This window comes from Phyllobates terribilis, unplaced genomic scaffold (genome assembly GCF_046119375.1).
Source record: "Phyllobates terribilis strain yellow unplaced genomic scaffold, ASM4611937v1 Scaffold_4__5_contigs__length_816908805, whole genome shotgun sequence".
NCBI classification, from domain to species: domain Eukaryota; kingdom Metazoa; phylum Chordata; class Amphibia; order Anura; family Dendrobatidae; genus Phyllobates; species Phyllobates terribilis.
In genome coordinates, this window is record NW_027362764.1 from 635,581,170 (window position 1) to 635,601,134 (window position 19,965).

General features: G+C 44.5%; 1 protein-coding gene across 1 annotated transcript in view; it reads right to left on the reverse strand.

Annotated features, from left to right (window-relative positions):
* TTPA (alpha tocopherol transfer protein) overlaps positions 1-19,965 on the reverse strand; it is a 48,487-nt gene that overhangs the window by 9,313 nt on the left and 19,209 nt on the right. The window contains exon 2 of the mRNA XM_073679356.1: positions 19,363-19,516. Coding sequence (XP_073535457.1) covers positions 19,363-19,516 — 154 coding nt within the window. The remainder of the gene's footprint in view (positions 1-19,362; positions 19,517-19,965) is intronic.

The window sequence follows — 19,965 nt, forward strand, 5'->3', positions numbered from 1 at the left end:
ATAAGTTTTTATTTTTATAGCGCCAACATATTCCGCAGCACTTTACAAATTTTAGGGGGGACATATACAGACAATACAGAATAAGCATATCTCATATCGAACGGAGTGAGGGCCCTGCTCGCGAGCTTACAGTCTATGAGGAAATGGGGGAGACACAAAAGGTAAAAAGTACATATATTGTATAATGCAGCCTTGATATACTGAATAGGATAAATAATAATACTGGCTGACGACCAGTCCATGTATGTGTGCAGTCCTGACAGAGGCTATTATGTGCATGGTTGGTATGAACCCGAAGTTGAATTAGATTTTAATATGGGGGAAAACTGGGACGGACAGAGTGTGTTTAGGCGATACGCCAGTCTAAAGAAATGTGTTTTTAGGGTTCGCTTGAAACTGTGGATATTGGGAATTAATCGAACTGTCCTGGGTAGTGCATTCCAGAGAATTGGCGCAGGACACACGAGAAATCTTGGAGACGGGAGTGGGAAGTTCGGATTATGGAGGATTTTAGTTTTAAGTCATTTGCAGAACGGAGGACACGTGTAGGGTGGTAGACTGAGACAAGGGAGGAGATGTAGGGGGGGTACTGAAGCATGGAGCGCTTTGTGAGTAAGCGTGATAAGTTTAAATTGAATTCTATATTGGATGGGTAACCAATGCAATGACTGGCACAGGGAAGAGGCATCGGAGTAGCGGTTGGCGAGGAATATGATCCTGGCTGCTGCGTTCAGAACGGATTGGAGAGGGGAGAGTTTAGTAAGAGGGAGACCGATTAGTAGAGCGTTGCAATAGTCAAGACGAGAATGAATAAGAGCTACAGTAAGAGTTTTTGCTGAGTCAAAGGTGAGAAAAGTCCTGATTCTTGAGATGTTTTTGAGGTGTAAATGACATGAACGAGCGAGTGATTTGATGTGAGGAGTGAAATTAAGATCTGAATCAAAAATGACCCCAAGACAGCGGGCTTGTTGCTGGGGAGTAATGGTTGAGCCACAAACGGAAATGGCAATATCAGGCACAGGTAGGTTAGTGGAGGGAGGAAAGACTAAGTAGTTCAGTTTTTGACAGATTCAGTTTTAGGTAGAGGGAGGACATAGTGTTAGACACAGCAGAAAGACAATCACTGGTCTTTTGTAGTAATGCAGGGGTGATGTCCGGAGCAGAGGTGTATAATTGGGTGTCATCAGCATAGAGATGGTACTGAAAACCGAATCTATTGATTGTTTTTCCAATAGGAGCGGTGTATAAGGAGAAAAGAAGGGGGCCTAGGACTGATCCTTGAGGAACCCCGACAGTAAGGGGAAGTAGGGAGGAGGAGGAGCCGGCAAAAGACACAGAGAAGGAGCGGTCAGAGAGATAGGAGGAGAACCAGGAGAGAACAGTGTCCTTGAGGCCAATAGTGCGGAGCATAGTGAGGAGGAGCTGGTGATCCACAGTGTCGAATGCTGCAGAAAGATCTAGGAGAATCAGCAGGGAGTAGTGACCATTAGATTTAGCTGTTAGTAAATCATTAGAGACTTTAGTGAGGGCAGTTTCAGTAGAATGTAAAGAGCGGAAACCAGATTGTAAAGGGTCAAGAAGAGAGTTGTCTGAGAGATAGCGGATTAGACGGGAATGGACCAGGCGTTCCAGGAGTTTACAGATAAAGGAAAGATTGGAAACAGGTCTGTAGTTGGCCGTGCAGTTCTGGTCGAGGGATGTTTTTTTAAGTAATGGTTGTATGCTGGCGTGTTTAAAAGAAGAGGGAAAGATACCAGATGAGAGGGAAAGGTTGAAAATTTTAGTTAGGTGAGTGGTGACAGCTGGAGCAAGGGACTGAAGGAGATGTGAGGGAATAGGGTCACTGGTGCAGGTGGTAGGGCGAGAAGATGCAAGGAGCCTGATCACTTCATCTTCCATGACTGGTTCGAAGTCAGAAAATGAGCAAGATACAATGTGACGGGGGAGAGCATGCATAACATTTGGGGATTGGGAGAAAATTTCCTGTCGGATATGGTCAATTTTTTCTTTGAAATAATTGGCCAGATCGTCAGCGCTGAGGTCGGTGGTCAGGGCCTGTGATGTTTGATTGAGGAGAGAATGAAATGTGTCAAAGAGTCGTTTAGGATTATTGGAAAGTGAGATTATGAGGTTGTTAAAGTAGGTTTGTTTGGAGAGGTGAAGGGCAGAGTTATATGTTTTCAGCATAAATTTATAGTGGAGGAAATCTTCGGGCAGATTTGATTTTCTCCACAGCCATTCAGCGCACCTGGAGTACCTCTGGAGAAGACGTGTTTGAGGCGTGTGCCAGGGTTGTCGCCGTCTATGCCGAATTTTTCTTTGTGTAGGAGGTGCGGCTTCATCCAGGGCGCATAGCATTATTTTGTTATAATGCTTCAATGCAGAGTCGGGACATGAGAGGGAGGAGATTGGGGCCAATGATGATTGCAACCTTTTTATAAATTTCTGGGTGTTAACGGCGCGTAAATTTCTATAAGTGTGGACGGTGGGAGTGTCTTGAGTAGAGTCACAGTTCTTGACAGAGAATGAAAGAAGATTATGGTCAGAGAGTGGAAGGGGAGAGTTAGTAAAGTCATGTACTGAGCAAAGCCGGGAGAAGATCAGGTCCAATGTGTTCCCGTCCTCATGTGTAGGAGAATTAGCAAGCTGTGAAAGGCCGAAGGAGGAGGTTAGTGATAAAAGATGCGTGGCAGATGGGGAAAGAGGATCGCCAATTGGGATGTTAAAGTCTCCCATGATTATCGTGGGGATGTCGCAGGATAGGAAATTTGGAAGCCAGGCAGCAAAGTGATCCAGGAATTGACGGGGGGGAGCTGGAGGGCGATAGACAACCGCCACTCGCAGGGAGAAGGGCCGGTAGAGTCTGACTGTGTGGGCCTCAAAAGAAGGGAAGATAAGGGAAGGTACAGGGGGGATAACCTGAAAAGTACATTTTGTTGAAAGAAGGAGACCAACACCTCCACCTGATCTGTTGTCAGGTCGCGGAGTATGAGAGAAATGTAGGCCACCATAGGAGAGAGCTGCAGCGGCGGTGGTGTCCGACTGCTGGATCCAGGTTTCAGTGAGAGCCAGAAGGTTGAGGGAATTAGAGAGGAAAAAGTCATGGATGTAAGAGAGTTTATTACATGCTGAGCGTGCATTCCAAAGGGCACAGTTGAATGAGACAGAAGATATGCAGGGAATATTAATGAGATTAGCAGGGTTTCTGAATGTAACAGGGAAAGAGTTAGCGTTATTATTACTGGAGGGTCCTGGGTTGGGAGAAATATCACCTGCGACTAATAGAAGGAAGATACAGAGAGTGAGCAGATGATTGAGTGATTTGTGAGAGCGTTTCCTGTGTTGTATGGTGGGAATGAATGGATCTGCGTGGTATAACATTGTGAAGAGAGCATGACAACTGTACATGATAATGGATTACTGTAAATTATATTAGATAGCAGGAATCACACAAAACTTAGGGAAGTCTTGGGAGTATGTTCACACGTGGTGTTTTTGCTGCAGTTTTTTATGCAGCGTATTTATGTGCATTTTACAGTGCCAGAATAATCAATAAGATTTCTGAAATCTCATGCACAAGTTCAGTTTTTTTTCTGGGTGTATATTGAGCCCTGTTACGTTTTTACCAAGACGCAGCATGTAAATTCTTTTAGCGATTTTGTAGCTACCCATTCAATAGGTGAAAAACATTAGCAAAAACACATAAAAAAACACAACGCAAACGCGCGTACTGTACGCAGCATTTTTCCCAACACCACTCCGGTTATTGGCGCAGGAAAACACGCTTAAAAAATGCAACATGTGAACATACCCTTATAATTCTGATATTCTGACTACTCTATAGGATGAGGTATGTTACCGCTTACAATACTCAGCTGATACAGAACCTCTTTTTAAAAGGGAACTTGTCGGAAACTTTAACTCCCCAAATCATTGATATGACTGTGTAGCCTTTTAAACAATAAGCCAGTTGATACCTTTATGGCCCAAAGCAATGCTCCAACAGGGAGAAATCTAAGTTTAAAGTTTTGTCTGGAAGTGCACTTCTAGCTTGTCAGCTTTAAAATAGAGCAAGCTACAAAGCCTCCCAAATAATAAAAGACAAGGAGCCCATATAATTACAATTACCATATACAGTTAGGTCCAGAAAAAAATGGACAGTGACAAGTTTTGGAATTTTTAGCTGTTTACCAAAACATATTCAAGATACAGTTATATAATTAATATGGGCTTAACGTGCAGACTCTCAGTTTTAATTTGATGGTATTCACATCCTGATTGGAGTAAGGGTTTAGGAACTACAGCTCTTTAATATGTAGCGGTCTCTTTTTAAAGGGACCAAAGGTAATTATCTCAAAAGCTATTTAATGGGCTACATGAGCTGTTCCCTTGTTAATCCATCATCAATTAAGCAGGTATAAGGTCTGGAACTGATTCCAGGTGCAGCATTTGCATTTGGAAGCTGTTGCTGTGAACCCACAAAATGCGGTCAAAGGAGCTCTCAATGGAAGAGAAACAGTCCATCATTAGGCTAAAAAAAAGAAGAAATCTATCAGAGAGATAGCAGAAATGTTAGGAGTGGATAAATCAACAGCTTGGTATATTCTGCCAAAAAAAAGAGTGCACTGGTGAGCTTGGGAACTCAAAAAGGCCTGGAGGTCCACAGAGGACAACAGTGGTGGATGATCACAGAATCCTTTTCCATGGTGAAGAAAAACCCCTTCACAACATCCACCCAAGTGAAGAACACTCTCCAGGAAGAGGGTGTTCATTGCCTGCAAATGTTTCTCTACAAAGTATTAAAAATGAACATTTTATTTACTGTAAAGTTAATTTGTCCAATTACTTCTGAGCCCCTGAAATGAGGAGGCTTTATAGAAAAACGGTTGCAATTGCTAAACATTTCACAGGATATTTTTGATCAACCCTTTAATTAAATCTGGAAGTCTACACTTCAATTGCATCTCCGTTCATTTTAAATAAAAAGATAGGGCCTGCAGAGCCCAAATCAAGAGATTCGGTCACTGTCCAAATATTTATGGACCTGACTGTACATGGTGAGACACATTGACCTCAAAAAGGAACCTTAATATGGTTGACTTAAAGGCGTTATCCCACAGAAAACATTTTTGCACAGGATAGGAGACAAATGCATGATCTAGTAAAGGACATATCGATATTCATGTTATAGTTACTTTTATAGTTACTTAATTTCTGTTGCTTGCTCCTAAAATCATGTTATTATTACTCCTTGCATAGCATACATTCTTTTATTCTTTTCTCCTGCTTCACATGCAATTTTCTCACAGGAACCTTTTCTCTCAAGAACATTCTATGAAACACCCTGCTCCTGTTATCTAACTAGTCTGAACCGGGATGTATAACCTTGTAACTTTCCATCATGTGCCGAGCTAACGATAATATGACCAAATGTGTGTTTCCGTAATAATTGTACTAACATTGGTTTAAGCCTGTAGTATGGCTGTAGGTGATTGGCTATTGATATACTCAAAACAATATATAATGCTAAGTAGAATAAACGGGGGTTAGAGATTCTGAATTGCGCAATCAACCTTGTAACATAATAATTTGACACTCACTTGGTCAACCGTGAAGGGTCATTGCTGCCCTCCCTCAACAATGTCAGGGTCCAACCGATGGACCGATCACAATAACGTTGGAATGCATGGCGTGAACACCGCTCTCATAGACAGTGAATACGGAATAGAGCATCAGTCACGTATGTGCACTACCGCTACATTCACAATAGGAACACAGAATCTGGCTTTCTTGATCAATGGGGATCCCTGCACTCAGACCCCTAACGATCATGGCTTTATCACCTTTCCTGTGGACTTGTGGGAAAACTGCTTTAAAGGGTTAAGCATGATTAGAATTATAGGGATTCTGTCATTATGATCAACTCACCCCAAACCACATAAGTGGGCATGTAGATCTGTGAAGTGTAAATCCACTGACACATTTATATCTTCTCTCTGTTGCTGGAAGCTACGCAGCAGCCTACGTCTGGCTATAAGCCTCCTGTGGGCGTACACTCCCAGAAAAAGTGCACGGCAGAGCTCATGGCCCCGTCACAGAATACATCCAGACCCCGTTTTGCAGGGAATTTTAGGACGTATGCCCCGACAGGGACACCGATCGCAATGTGAAAGCACCCTTAGAGAGAGTTATTCCAAAAAAATAAAGTTATCCCCTGTCCACAAGATAGGGAATAACTTGTTGATTGCTGCGGGTTCGACTACTGGAACCCCAGCAATGCCGAGATCAAGCTCTGGAACCATGAGAACAAATATCTACATTCCCATCCTGAATGAAGTGGAGGTTGGCATTCATGGAATCAGCTCCATTCAGGATAGACCTGCAAAGCCCTGATCTCGGCACTACTGGGGGTCGCAGAAATGAAGCTCCCAGACCAATAAATATGGAATCACTTGATTTTTAGGAAAAACACTTTACCTGAAGGCAAACATTAAAAATGTTCAGTGCCGACAAATGTTTACAGGGGATATGGAGGCACAAAAAACATGACCGTCGCTTTCATAACATACAGTCATGGCCAAAAGTATTGAGAATGAGACAAATAGTAATTTTTCCAAAGTTTACTGCTTCATTTTTTGTAATGGCAATTTGCATATACTCCTGAATGTCAAAGAGTGATCAGCTTAACAGCAATTACTGTACTTGCAAAGTCAATATTTGCCCAGAAAATGAACTTTAACCCCCAAAACACATTTCAACATCATTGCAGTCCTGCCTTAAAAGGAGCAGCTAACATCGTTTTAGTGATTGATCCATTAACACAGGTGTGGGTGTTGATGAGGACAGGGCTGGCGATCAATCAGTCATGATTAAGTAAGAATGACATCACTGGACACTTTAAAAGGAGGCTGGTTCTTGGTATCATTGTTTCTCTTCAGTTAACCATGGTTATCTCTAAAGAAACACGTGCAGCCATCATTGCACTGCACAAAAATGGCCTAACAGGGAAGAGTATCGCAGCTACAAAGATTGCACCTCAGTCAACAATCTATCGCATCATCAAGAACTTCAAGGAGAGAGCTTCCATTGTTGTCAAAAAGGCTCCAGGGCGCCCAAGAAAGACCAGCAAGCGCCAGGACCGTATCTTAAAACTGTTTCAGCTGCGGGATCGGACTAGCAGCAGTGCCGAGCTTGCTCAGGAATGGCAGCAGGGTGGTGTGAGTGCTTCTGTACGCACTGTGAGGCGGAGACTCTTTGAGCAAGGGCTGGTTTCAAGGAGGGCAGCAAAGAAGCCACTTCTCTCCAGAAAAAACATCAGGGACCGACTGATATTCTGCAAAAGGTACAGGGAGTGGACTGCTGAGGACTGGGGCAAAGTCATTTTCTCTGATGAATCCCCTTTTCGATTGTTTGGGTCATCTGGAAAACAGCTTATTCGGAGAAGAAGAGGTGAGCGCTACCACCAGTCATGTCTCATGCCAACTGTAAAGCATCCTGAAACCATTCATGTGTGGGGTTGCTTCTCAGCCAAGGGAATCGGCTCACTCACAGTCTTGCCTAAAAACACAGCCATGAATAAAGAATGGTACCAGAATGTCCTCCAAGAGCAACTTCTCCCAACCGTCCAAGAGCAGTTTCGCGCCCAACAATGCCTTTTCCAGCATGATGGAGCACCGTGCCATAAAGCAAAGGTGATAACTAAATGGCTCATGGAACAAAACAGAGATTTTGGGTCCATGGCCTGGAAACTCCCCAGATCTTAATCCCATTGAGAACTTGTGGTCAATCATCAAGAGACGGGTGGACAAACAAAAACCAACAAATTCTGGCAAAATGCAAGCATTGATTATGCAAGAATGGACTGCTATCAGTCAGGATTTGGTCCAAAAGTTGATTGAGAGCATGCCAGGGAGAATTACAGAGGTCTTGAAGAAGATGGGGCAACACTGCAAATATTGAATTGCTGCATTAACTCATTCTAACTGTCAATATAACCTATTGGTACTCATAATATGATTGCAATTATATTTCTGTATGTGATATAAACATCAGACAAACACTAATAATAACCAGAGGCCAGCAGATCATGTGAAAATATAATTTTGGTGTCATTCTCAAAACTTTTGGCCATGACTGTAGACGTAAAGTGTTCACTAGGTAATTAGTTTTCACTAGCAAAGATGTTCTTATTGCTAGATCAGGGCAACAGTCATGTGATCCATTACGTTTAGCCCTTTTTCCGTATGTTTAAATCAGTTCGCTACTGGCCAGAGAAAATGGACCTGATGGTTCGCCTTGTTGTTGGTCACGTAAGTAAAAAAAAGCCTGACAGCCAAAGAGGGGAATGAGGTGGATGCCAAAACAGTGATGTGCCGACACATACACATGCTCTATGAGATGACATCTCACATTTATTTAAAAAAAAATACTAAACTTCCGGGATCCTGTGACCATTTACTAGGTTTGGATGTTTAGTGCACATATGTTAAAGAAGCACTCCTCCTCCTCCCATCAAAGTTTTTGTCCTCTCAATATATTGCAGTCATCATATTATATAGCACTGTGTACTTACAATTGCTCACTTTGCCTTTCCACCCAGCTCACAGACTGGTGTGTGATGTCCCCACGCGTTGGAACTCTACACTGCAGATGTTCGGAAGGATTTGTGAGCAGAAGAGGCAGTTGTTGAGTACCAACATCAACAAGGCCGTCGGTATTCAGTTCAGACTCCACACATAAGACCTCAGGAGTGGACATGGATGTCAGACATATGTACCATCCTCCAAAACTTTGAGGACTCTACCAAGATGGTGAGCGGCGATGATGCCATAATTAGCGTTACCATCCCGCTTCTCTGTCTTCTGAAACGCTCTCTGCTCACAATCAAAGAGGATGCATTGCAGGCGGAGCACGATGAGATGGAGCAAGGAACCAAACAAGGTGATTACACACAGCCAAGCCTCATCTCATCCCAACGTGGATTGGGTGACAATGAAGAAGAGGAGGAGGAGGAAGGACAGGAGCTAGTTTCATGCACTAAAGACGGTACTACCTGCACAGCTGTCATACTGTCTGTTCAGCGTGGATGGCCAGAGGACAGAGAGGAGGAGGAGGAGGAGGAGGAGAGCATGGTCAGTCATCCTCTTGGTGAGGACACGGAAGTCTTGCCTGTTAGTAGTCTGGCACACATGGCTGATATGTTACGCTGCCTTTCCCATGACCCTCGCGTTCTCAAAATTTTGGGTGACACTTCTAGACCCACGCTACAAGAAGAACTTTCTGTCTCTTATTCCCTAGGCGGACAGGTCTACAAAAATGGGGCAGTACCAGAAGGTCCTTGTTGCGGGACTAATAAAAAAATTCCCATCTGAAAATGCTGGCGGCAGAGGGCACACTTCGTTGGACATCCAAGGAGTACAGGCGAGAGAGACACAACTCCAATCCAGCAGAGGCAGGGGAACACTGTCAAATTTCTGGGAGAGTTTTCTCAGACCCTCCCATCGCACAGGCCCTGAGGCGTGGGGTACTCTCACAAGGAGTGCAAAGTTTGGGAAGATGCTGAGGGAGTACCTTGCCGTCCGTACCAACGTCCTCTGTGATTCCTCCGTGCCTTATAATTATTGGGTATCCAAGCTGGATACGTGGAATGAACTGGCTCTCTATGCCTTGAAGGTCCTGGCCTGCCCTGCCGACAGCGTTTTATCAGAGCGGGTTTTTAGTGCCGCTGGTGGAATTATAACTGATAAGCGCATCCGCCGGTCAACTGAAAATGCTGACAGGCTGACTCTTATAAAAATGAAACAAGGGCTGGATTGGGCCAGACTTCTCAACACCACCGAATGATAGCAGCATAACAACCTCAAATCCAGTGTCTTTTCTTGGGAGGTGTATTCCCATGCACCTTTTCACACCCACACATGGGTATACGCTTGTCAGTATTCCGGGTTTTCTAGGTAACCTTGTGAATGATTTTGCCCTTTGTTAAGATGGAGTTTGCTGTTTTTGTATGCCCTACTTCCTGTTCGTTTGTTTAAAACCCGGCTCAGGTGCTGGCTTCCTTGCTGGAGTATTCTGCTTCTGTATCCCTTCAGTCAAGCTGCCTTGTCCTACTATTATCTCCCAGATCTCTTGTGTATTTACCAGGTTAATCTTCACGTGTTTCTCAGCAGCAGCCTGTGGCTCTGGACATTCTCTGCCTATGTAAGCTACACTCACTGTGTTATCATTAACCTGTTGACTTTGGAATTTAACCCTTGCCTCACTCCACCCGGTAAGAACTGTGTTTCTGGACTGTGTTGTTTAACCCTTCGTTCACTCCCTCCGGTGAGGGCTGCTGGAACTATTTACTGGAATATTACTTAAATGTGAACTTGTTTCTGGACTTCCCTGAATCTACGCTACATCTAGGATTAACTTGTGAACTTGTTCTTGGACTTCCCTGTGGCTACTGCATACCTGGTTCTGACTTTTACTACACCCGCAGTGTTTGAATCAAGCCACGTCACCAGTGTGTCACTTTCCTTTTGATCACGTTTGTGTGTGGACTCCGTCGTAAGAACATTGCCGACTTGCTATATAGGTTTCAAAGACTTAATATTGCTGGACTATTTCATTGTACGTCACTACGGGTTATCTGTATATTGTTTTTGGGTGTTATTGCTGTTGCACAAATACACTATTTGCACTAAAGAGACCCGTCTCTGCTTGTTCATTGCCCCACGCTATCAGAATCCTCGAGTTCCTACAATAGTATTACAGGATACTCCAGCCCTAAAGAGGATTCTGCTGGGGCAATGACTGAGACACGGGCAGACAAACTGTTCACCATAATTAACTCCTTGCAGCAGGAGATAGAGACTATACACATTAAGATTAAAGACATGGAATCCCGGGTTGACCACAACGCACAGGTGTTTGGTCAGGCTCTCCAAGATCTACGTACTAAGTTAGAAGTCCGGGAGGCCTTATCTACTGAGCCTACATCATCCACTAGTATGCCCAAAATGCCTCCATTCCGGTTTAATGGTGACCGAAGTCAATTCCGTGGGTTTGTTAACCAATGTATATTATTCTTTGATGTACATGCCTCCTATTACCGGTCTGATAGATCTAAGGTACTATGTATTATTATGTTGTTGACATCACGGGCACTGGCTTGGGCAAATCCTATGGTTGAAAGTCACGATACCCGTCTAAATAATTTGGATGATTTTCTGACAGCCATGGCACAAATGTTCGACGATCCCAATCGCCGTGCTACCGCTGAATCTGCCTTGCTTTCCTTACGCCAGGGGAAACGTTCAGTCATAGAATATGTTACTGAATTTAAAAGGTTAGTGGTAGACACCAACTGGGATAACAATGCTTTATTGCCAATCTTTAGAAAGGGTTTGTCCAGTGCAATCAAGGATGAGCTAGCTCGTTCAGAGTCTCCACAGGAGTTTGAGTTATTTTTACAGCACTGTGTACGTATTGATATCCGTCTAACTGAACGCAGACAAGAAAAATGGGCAGCTGTAAATCGCATCACTAATTTCTCCCTTCCGTCTAGGGAAACCACAGGCAAAAACTCGCGGGAGGCCGAGGAGGTGCCTATGCAGGTGGACTCGCTACTAAAACGTGAGAGTAATGAACGCCGCGAATACCGTCTCCGTGAGCGCTTATGTTTCTATTGTGGTCAATCAGACCATTTCCTTATCAATTGTCCTAGATGTCCCAGGCGACCCAACAAGGTGTTGGCGGTAGTAGGGGATTATGACAACACTGACGCTGAGTCTGAAGTTTCAGAGACCAGTCTACAGATAGATGCTGTTTTTCCCCCTATATTGATGCCGACTTCCCCTAAAGACCAAGGGGAGAAATATTCACATTGTTCTCTTCCTATTCAGATTCAGTGGGAGGGACAGTGGATACCAAGTTCTGCCATGATAGACTCTGGAGCAGGTGGGAATTTCATGGATTCTTCTTTTGCCAGGGAACAACTAAGAGCTTCACCAGTCACTATGGAAACAGTGGATGGTTCCCCATTAGTTTCTGGACCAGTAGATCGGGAGACAGTGCTTCTGGAGTGTAAGATGGAACCGGACCATCAAGAAACACTTTCATTCATGTTAATATCTTCTCCTCATTTTCCTGTAATTTTAGGAATTCCCTGGTTACGGTCACAAAATCCAAACATCAATTGGGAAACCAAGGAGATATCCTTCCTTCCGAAGTGTAGTCCTACCATCAGTCCAACGGTAGCGGTTCCAGACACCCAGAACTTGGAAGAGGCAATACAGGTACCCACTCTCCCTCTGGTTTACCAGGAATTCTCGGACGTTTGTGACAAGAGGAAGGCAGATCAACTTCCCCCACATAGACCGTATGATTGCCCCATAGAATTGCTTCCTGGGGCAGCGATTCCTTTCGGCCATGTTTACCCGCTGGCGGCTCCGGAATTAAAATCATTACGAGAATATATAGATGAGAATTTAGCCAAGGGGTTTATCCGACCATCTTCTTCACCAGCGGGAGCCCCTATATTCTTTGTAAAGAAGAAGGATGGGACTCTAAGACCCTGCATTGACTACCGGGAGTTAAATAAGGTAACCATTCGTAACAGGTACCCGTTGCCGCTAATTCCGGAATTGTTGGAAAGAGTTCGCCAGGCCAAGGTATTTACCAAATTAGATCTTCGCGGGGCATATAATTTACTCCGTATACGTCCCGGAGACGAATGGAAAACAGCTTTTAGATGCCGGTATGGACATTATGAATATTTAGTGATGCCATTCGGACTCTGTAACGCTCCTGCTGCTTTTCAACATTTAGCCAACGATATTTTCAGGGATTTATTGGACCAATATGTGGTAATTTACCTGGATGACATTTTGATCTTCTCTGATTCCTTACAGGAACATCGGGAACATGTTAAGACCGTGCTTAGACGTTTGAGAGATAATCATTTGTACATCAAACTCGAAAAGTGTGAATTTCATTGTTCCGAAATCCAATTTTTAGGCTATATTATTTCTCCTCAGGGATTGAATATGGAGTCCAGCAAGATCCAGGCAATCTTAGACTGGCCGGTACCAGGAAACATTAAAGAGGTACAACGATTCATTGGTTTTGCTAACTTTTATAGACGTTTCATCCGAAATTTTTCAGAAGTTGTCCGTCCCATCACTCTTCTCACCAAGAAGGGGAAGAAGTTTGTATGGCCTTCGCAAGCTCAGGAAGCCTTTGATCGCCTCAAGGTTTGTTTTACCACGGCTCCGATATTGATGCATCCGGATCCTGCACTGCCTTTCATCGTGGAGGTGGACGCTTCTGACTGTGCATTGGGAGCTATCCTCTCACAACGTACCGGAGACAAAGGTTTGCTGCACCCGTGTGCCTTCTTTTCTCGTAGGTTATCTTCTGCTGAACTGAACTATGATATTGCAGATAAGGAACTTTTGGCAATCATTGCTGCCTTTAAGGAATGGAGACACCATTTGCAGGGAGCAACTCAACAGGTAGTGGTACTCACGGATCATCGTAATTTGGAATTCCTTAAGTCTGCCAGGTGTCTTTCTCCTCGACAAGCTAGGTGGAGTTTGTTCTTGAACCAGTTTAATTTTATTATTTCGTACCGCCCAGGTTCACGTAATGGGAAAGCTGACGCATTATCCCGAATCCATACAGTGGACTCCGTGCCTGGGACCCCTTCTAAGACCATCTTGTCTGATGCCAATTTTGTAGGAGTGCTCCAGGACCGGGACTTGTGGCAGGAGATAAAGCTGGCCTATGACGGTGACGTATTTCTTGCTGCTCCACCTGACAACGTGAATCTTGTCCTTCGGAATGGTGTGTGGCTTAGAGATCGATGTATTTATGTCCCAGAGGCTGTGAGACTTCGAATTCTCAAATTGGTCCACGACTCTGTATTGGCTGGTCATAGGGGGGTACAGAAGACGCAGGAATTTTTAAGCCGTTTTTTTTGGTGGCCTACCTGTTTGAAAGATGTGAATGACTATGTCCGCTCTTGTGAGGTTTGTGCCCGGTACAAAGTTCCTCGTGTTTCACCTACTGGTCTTCTTAAACCGCTACCTGTACCGTCTCGCCCTTGGGGGTCTATTTCGATGGACTTTATTGTGGAGTTACCCACCTCTGGCGGTAAAAATACTATTTTGGTGGTAGTAGATCGTTTAACGAAGGCTGCTCATTTCATTCCATGTACCGGTCTTCCCTCTGCTACAGAGACAGTGGATCTGGTTATCCAGAACGTTTTCCGGCTGCATGGAGTACCAGATGAGATCATTTCTGACCGGGGAATACAATTTACCTCTAGATTTTGGAAAGGATTTTGTTCTGCACTCCACATTAATGTTTGCCTGTCTTCTGCATACCATCCTCAGACCAACGGGCAGACCGAACGGACAAATCAAACCTTGGAGCAATATCTACGCTGTTACGTCAGTCATTTACAGGACGATTGGCTGAAGCTACTTCCTTTAGCGGAATTTTCATACAACAACTCTCAGAGCAGTTCTACGAAGGTAACGCCTTTTTTTGCCAATCTGGGTTATCATCCAAATATTTTGCCTAGGTCTCCGGTTGCTATTTCGGTACCGGCAGTTGAAGACAGAGTGGCGGTGTTGCAACGTAATCTGGAAGTTTTAAAGGACACCCTGACCGTAGCACAGGAGCGTTACAAGAAGTCGGCTGATAGGTTCCGGAAACCGGCACCTATGTATAAGGTAGGAGACGCGGTTTGGTTGTCTACCAAGAATCTAAGATTGGGTGTTCCTTCGCAGAAACTGGGGCAGAAATTCATCGGTCCATTTAAGATCACTGGGATTGTGAGCTCTGTTGCCTGTCGGCTGAAGCTACCACGGACTTTAAAGGTACACCCAGTATTTCATGTTTCTTTATTAAAACCGGTCTCTCCTAACACGTTTCAGGGACGTATCGTATCTCCCCCTCCACCAGTGTTGGTTGATGGCGAAGAGCAATTTGTGGTACAGGATATTGTTGATTCGAGACTTCATAGGAACCGGCTTCAGTATCTAGTTAGATGGCAAGGTTACTCTCCCGAAGACAATTCTTGGGAACCAGTAAGTAACATCAATGCTCCCCTGAAGGTCGCTCAGTTTCATCAGAGATACCCGGACAAGCCTGGTCCTGGACCGTCCGGAGGCCGTCTTTAGGGGGGGGGAGTAATGTCAGTATTCCGGGTTTTCTAGGTAACCTTGTGAATGATTTTGCCCTTTGTTAAGATGGAGTTTGCTGTTTTTGTATGCCCTACTTCCTGTTCGTTTGTTTAAAACCCGGCTCAGGTGCTGGCTTCCTTGCTGGAGTATTCTGCTTCTGTATCCCTTCAGTCAAGCTGCCTTGTCCTACTATTATCTCCCAGATCTCTTGTGTATTTACCAGGTTAATCTTCACGTGTTTCTCAGCAGCAGCCTGTGGCTCTGGACATTCTCTGCCTATGTAAGCTACACTCACTGTGTTATCATTAACCTGTTGACTTTGGAATTTAACCCTTGCCTCACTCCACCCGGTAAGAACGGTGTTTCTGGACTGTGTTGTTTAACCCTTCGTTCACTCCCTCCGGTGAGGGCTGCTGGAACTATTTACTGGAATATTACTTAAATGTGAACTTGTTTCTGGACTTCCCTGAATCTACGCTACATCTAGGATTAACTTGTGAACTTGTTCTTGGACTTCCCTGTGGCTACTGCATACCTGGTTCTGACTTTTACTACACCCGCAGTGTTTGAATCAAGCCACGTCACCAGTGTGTCACTTTCCTTTTGATCACGTTTGTGTGTGGACTCCGTCGTAAGAACATTGCCGACTTGCTATATAGGTTTCAAAGACTTAATATTGCTGGACTATTTCATTGTACGTCACTACGGGTTATCTGTATATTGTTTTTGGGTGTTATTGCTGTTGCACAAATACACTATTTGCACTAAAGAGACCCGTCTCTGCTTGTTCATTGCCCCACGCTATCAGAATCCTCGAGTTCCTACAATAGTATTACAACGCTTCCTGATTTTGTCTATTTGCTCTTGTCCTCTTCCTTCTCCTCATCCTCCACCACCATATCACCAGGGTGACCGTGGTCCGTGATGCAACACCCACATAATTTTTTTAAAGGGTGTTTATGATGCCCATGAAAATTTTTTTTTATACAGTATGTTCATGTATACCCCCCAGGGGTAAATGTTTGTCAGCCCATACACTTAGTGCATGGGCATTACAAGTATAGGAGGCCCGCTCCTTTCTAATGGGAACATTTTTTTATGAGGCCCTCCTCCACGTCTTTTCCAAGGGGCATTGAAGTGCCTCCAAATTTTTGGCAGCCCTTGCATTCACTGAATAGGCCAAAACTATGGGAGACTCTCTCCTTTCTAATGGGAATTTGTCGTTACTGTGGCCCTGCTCTGTGTGTCTTTAAATTCTTAGTGGGGTTTTTCCTAAAATTGGTCAGCCGTTGGACTGCATACCCTATAACTGTATAGCAGACCTTGTTACTGTGGCCCTGCTCTATGTGTCTTTAAATTCATAGTGGGGTTTTTCCCAAATTTTGGCAGCCCTTGTAGTCACAGCATGGGCATTACCACTATAGGAGACCCGCTCATTTATAATGGGAACATTTTTTTTTACTGAGACCCTCCTCTGTCTCTTCAAAGGGGTATTGGGTTGCGTCCAAATTTTTGGCAGCCCTTGCAATCACTGGATACGCAATAACAGTATAGGAGACCCACTTGTTAATCATGGGAACAACAAAGCATAGCCAGCTGATGGCTCTCTAACAATAGCTAGGGCCGACTGCTGGCCTTTTAAGAATAGTAAGGGCCGTCTGATGTGCCTGTAAAAATAGGCTTTATGACTTTCAGAGTCCCTCCATCATAAATAAAAAAGGATGTGTCTGATGATGTGTCACACACCACATTGCCAGATAAGGTTGTAAAATGTTAAAATGACATTTCTGGGTGAATGCATTTGTCTTAAAAAAAAAACGTAAAAAAAACAAAACAATAGGATCTTTCTTTAGTATAAAAAACAGAGTCACCAATTTAACCTCAATGTAATCACATTGTTCAGCTCATGCACCTCCTCCTCCATGTCCGAAATGATCACATCAGTCACAAGCTGACAGCACGGCAGTACTGCCTTGGCCAAGCGGCAACAGGCTGTGCTGAAGATAACATGCTTAATTGACAAACCGCCCAGCGCTGCAGAGATGTTGAAAGCTGTAGCATAGCAGCCTGATCTGTGGCTCTCACCGCTAAACATACAGCCAGGCATGGTCGTGTGTGACAATGGGCGGAACCTGGCGACGGAGAAATGACAGCCGGGGTAGATACGGTTTCCCTCTATGCCAGTCCTTTCACCGAGCTAAAGAATATGGCTGTGGTGAAATACAACTCCCACTGAGAAGCTGTTTCATATTGAAAAACATTGTGCCCACCAGAGGATTTGATTCTGAGGGATAACCTTTCTTACCCGCTCAATAGCCCCAGAGCAGCTGCAAAGTTAGCGCTATCATGAACTCTCCTGAGGTAGAAGCCAAGGCACACCAGAGGATTCTCTGGTGGGACCGTCCAACCCTGCCGAGAAGCAGTCCTGGCTAAGAAAAGTGTGTGGGAAGGTTCCCGGACACTATATGGCTGCTTTTTTAATGAGGAGGAAACACACGCAAACACGGGGAGAACATACAAAGTCCTTGCAGATGTTGTCCTTGCTGGGATTTGAACCTAGGATCCCAGCGCTGCAAGGCTTCAGTGCTAACCACTGATCCAATGTGCTGCCATTCAACCTCTAATATCTAACAGGCTGGAGAAAATTGCACCTACTGCCACGCTATATTCAGCTCCTTTGTGAGAAAATGTATTTGGTGAGCCACTCAGTCTACCAAATAAAATTCCTGAGAAGGAAATTGGGGATGGCTTCGCTACTGGTACTGGGGGCAGTGCTAATACCATGGCGTCGTACCATAGTTTGTTGGAAATATTCCAGGCTGGTAGGAGGCAAGAAAATTCCCACAGAAAAGTACCAGCAGTAATTTTCAGGCCACATTTCAAGTGCAAGCAGCTTTAGAGGACTTCCTGGGAGAAATGACACGCAGGGTAGATACGGTTTCCCTCTATGCCAGTCCATTCACCGAGCTAAATACAACTCTCAGCAAAAAAAGTTGTGGACTGGCTTCGTACCGTCCCTGGCCACATTCACCTGTCCACGTGTTTGTGGTTAGGCGGTCCTTCCCAGTAAGTGCACTGGTAAGGGCACGGGTAATGTTGTGGGACCTGTGCTTGTGGAAGGCGGAGGCGATACAGGGAAATATAGTGGCGGCTGGGGACCGAGTATGGACACCCGGCCGCCGCCAGCATGAGGTGGTGAAAAGCTTCCGCCTCCACGAGCCTAAAAGGCCACATTTCAAGTGCAAGCAGCTGTCAAAAATTTGGCAGTATAGAATTGCAGCCTGTGGGTGGGTGGCTGGCTGCCTGCATACTTGCGCTTGTATTCCAAGGAATGGGGTAGGGACAACTGAACGCTGAAAGTGGGACAAGGACGTGGACAGTGATTGTTGCAAGTCTGCAATGACAGGTGCACGGTGGGAGCCATCTTTGCATGCGCCAAGGATCACTTATGATGGGCACACTTTCAGAGGTCTTCCCCATGCTGTTTCCATGTCTTTTCAGCACTGTATGCATGTGTCTGATGATGTGTTACACACCACATGGCCAGATAAGGCTGTAAAATGTTAAAATGACATTTCCTGGTGAATGCATTTGTCTTGTTTGAAAGCAATGCAAAAGTGCAAAAATGCATCAAAAACGCTACGTGTGAACATAGCCCAAGTTGTGGAGGAGTATTTTTGTTTTTGGTTATTTATTTTGCCTTGTATACAAGTCATTACCCTGGAAAGGAGGTTCCTTAACATATTTCACAGGAAAATCCATTTTGGTTTTGTTTTTGTATGTTTTATTGTGAGTCCGTAAAAGTGGTGTAATACTCTGACCACGTTGTTGACAGCAGTGATCTGGGAGTCAGAGATGCTTCCAGGGTCTTCCCCATGCTGTCTCCATGTCATTTGAGCACTGTTCCCATCGATTTGGGCAATTTTTAGGCCCTCTGCAGACCGCCGGGGGGGAGCCGCCTGAAAAATGCTCGAGTTTCCCATAGACTTACATTGGGCTCGTTGCTCGGGTCGAGCACTCAAGCATTCCAATTTGCTCGACCCGAGCAACGAGCACCCGAGCATTTTAGTGCTCGCTCATCACTATTCAGAATGAATAAGTCTCTTTTTAATCTGACAATCCTGTAGCTATCAATATCAATGATATATATACACATATATATTTAGTACATAGCATTTATATTTACCAATTCTATAAATAAGAACTTTGCTTCCATAAGCATCTCTGGACTTCAGGACAGCATGGTAACCAGCACCATACAGTTCAAGGAGAGGAGATGGGCGTAAGTCAGCACTGATTTCCGGACACTCTTTCCTCCACTTGTGATAATTTTTCAACAACTGAAACAGGAATAGAAATGCAAGAATGAATGTAAAATATTGCAGATCACTGTTGTGCATTGGGGTGATACAGTGAGCAGCAAAAGTGTGTGTATGGTGTCCTGCGCCAGAGTTATAGCAGCCCCAGATCAGTTGCAACATAAGTGATCATTTATATAGCGTACTAATCTGCTTCCAGGATAATAAAGCTCCATTTCCAGCGCTGTTATATTACACCGGTGGAATTTTTGGTTCTACAACCATACTCTGCAGCTTAGGATTGGATTTCTTCGGCAGAGCTACAGTGTTTGCGAATGCCACAGCTCCACCTTTGTTTGCCGGCTTCACATGTATGTATTGTTTTTATTGCCAGCGTGCCACTCCTTTCTTGCACAATCTGAAATGTATTTCTGGTATAGAACAAGATGATCATCCATATCTGTTGGATACCATGTAGCTTAAAGGGCTTG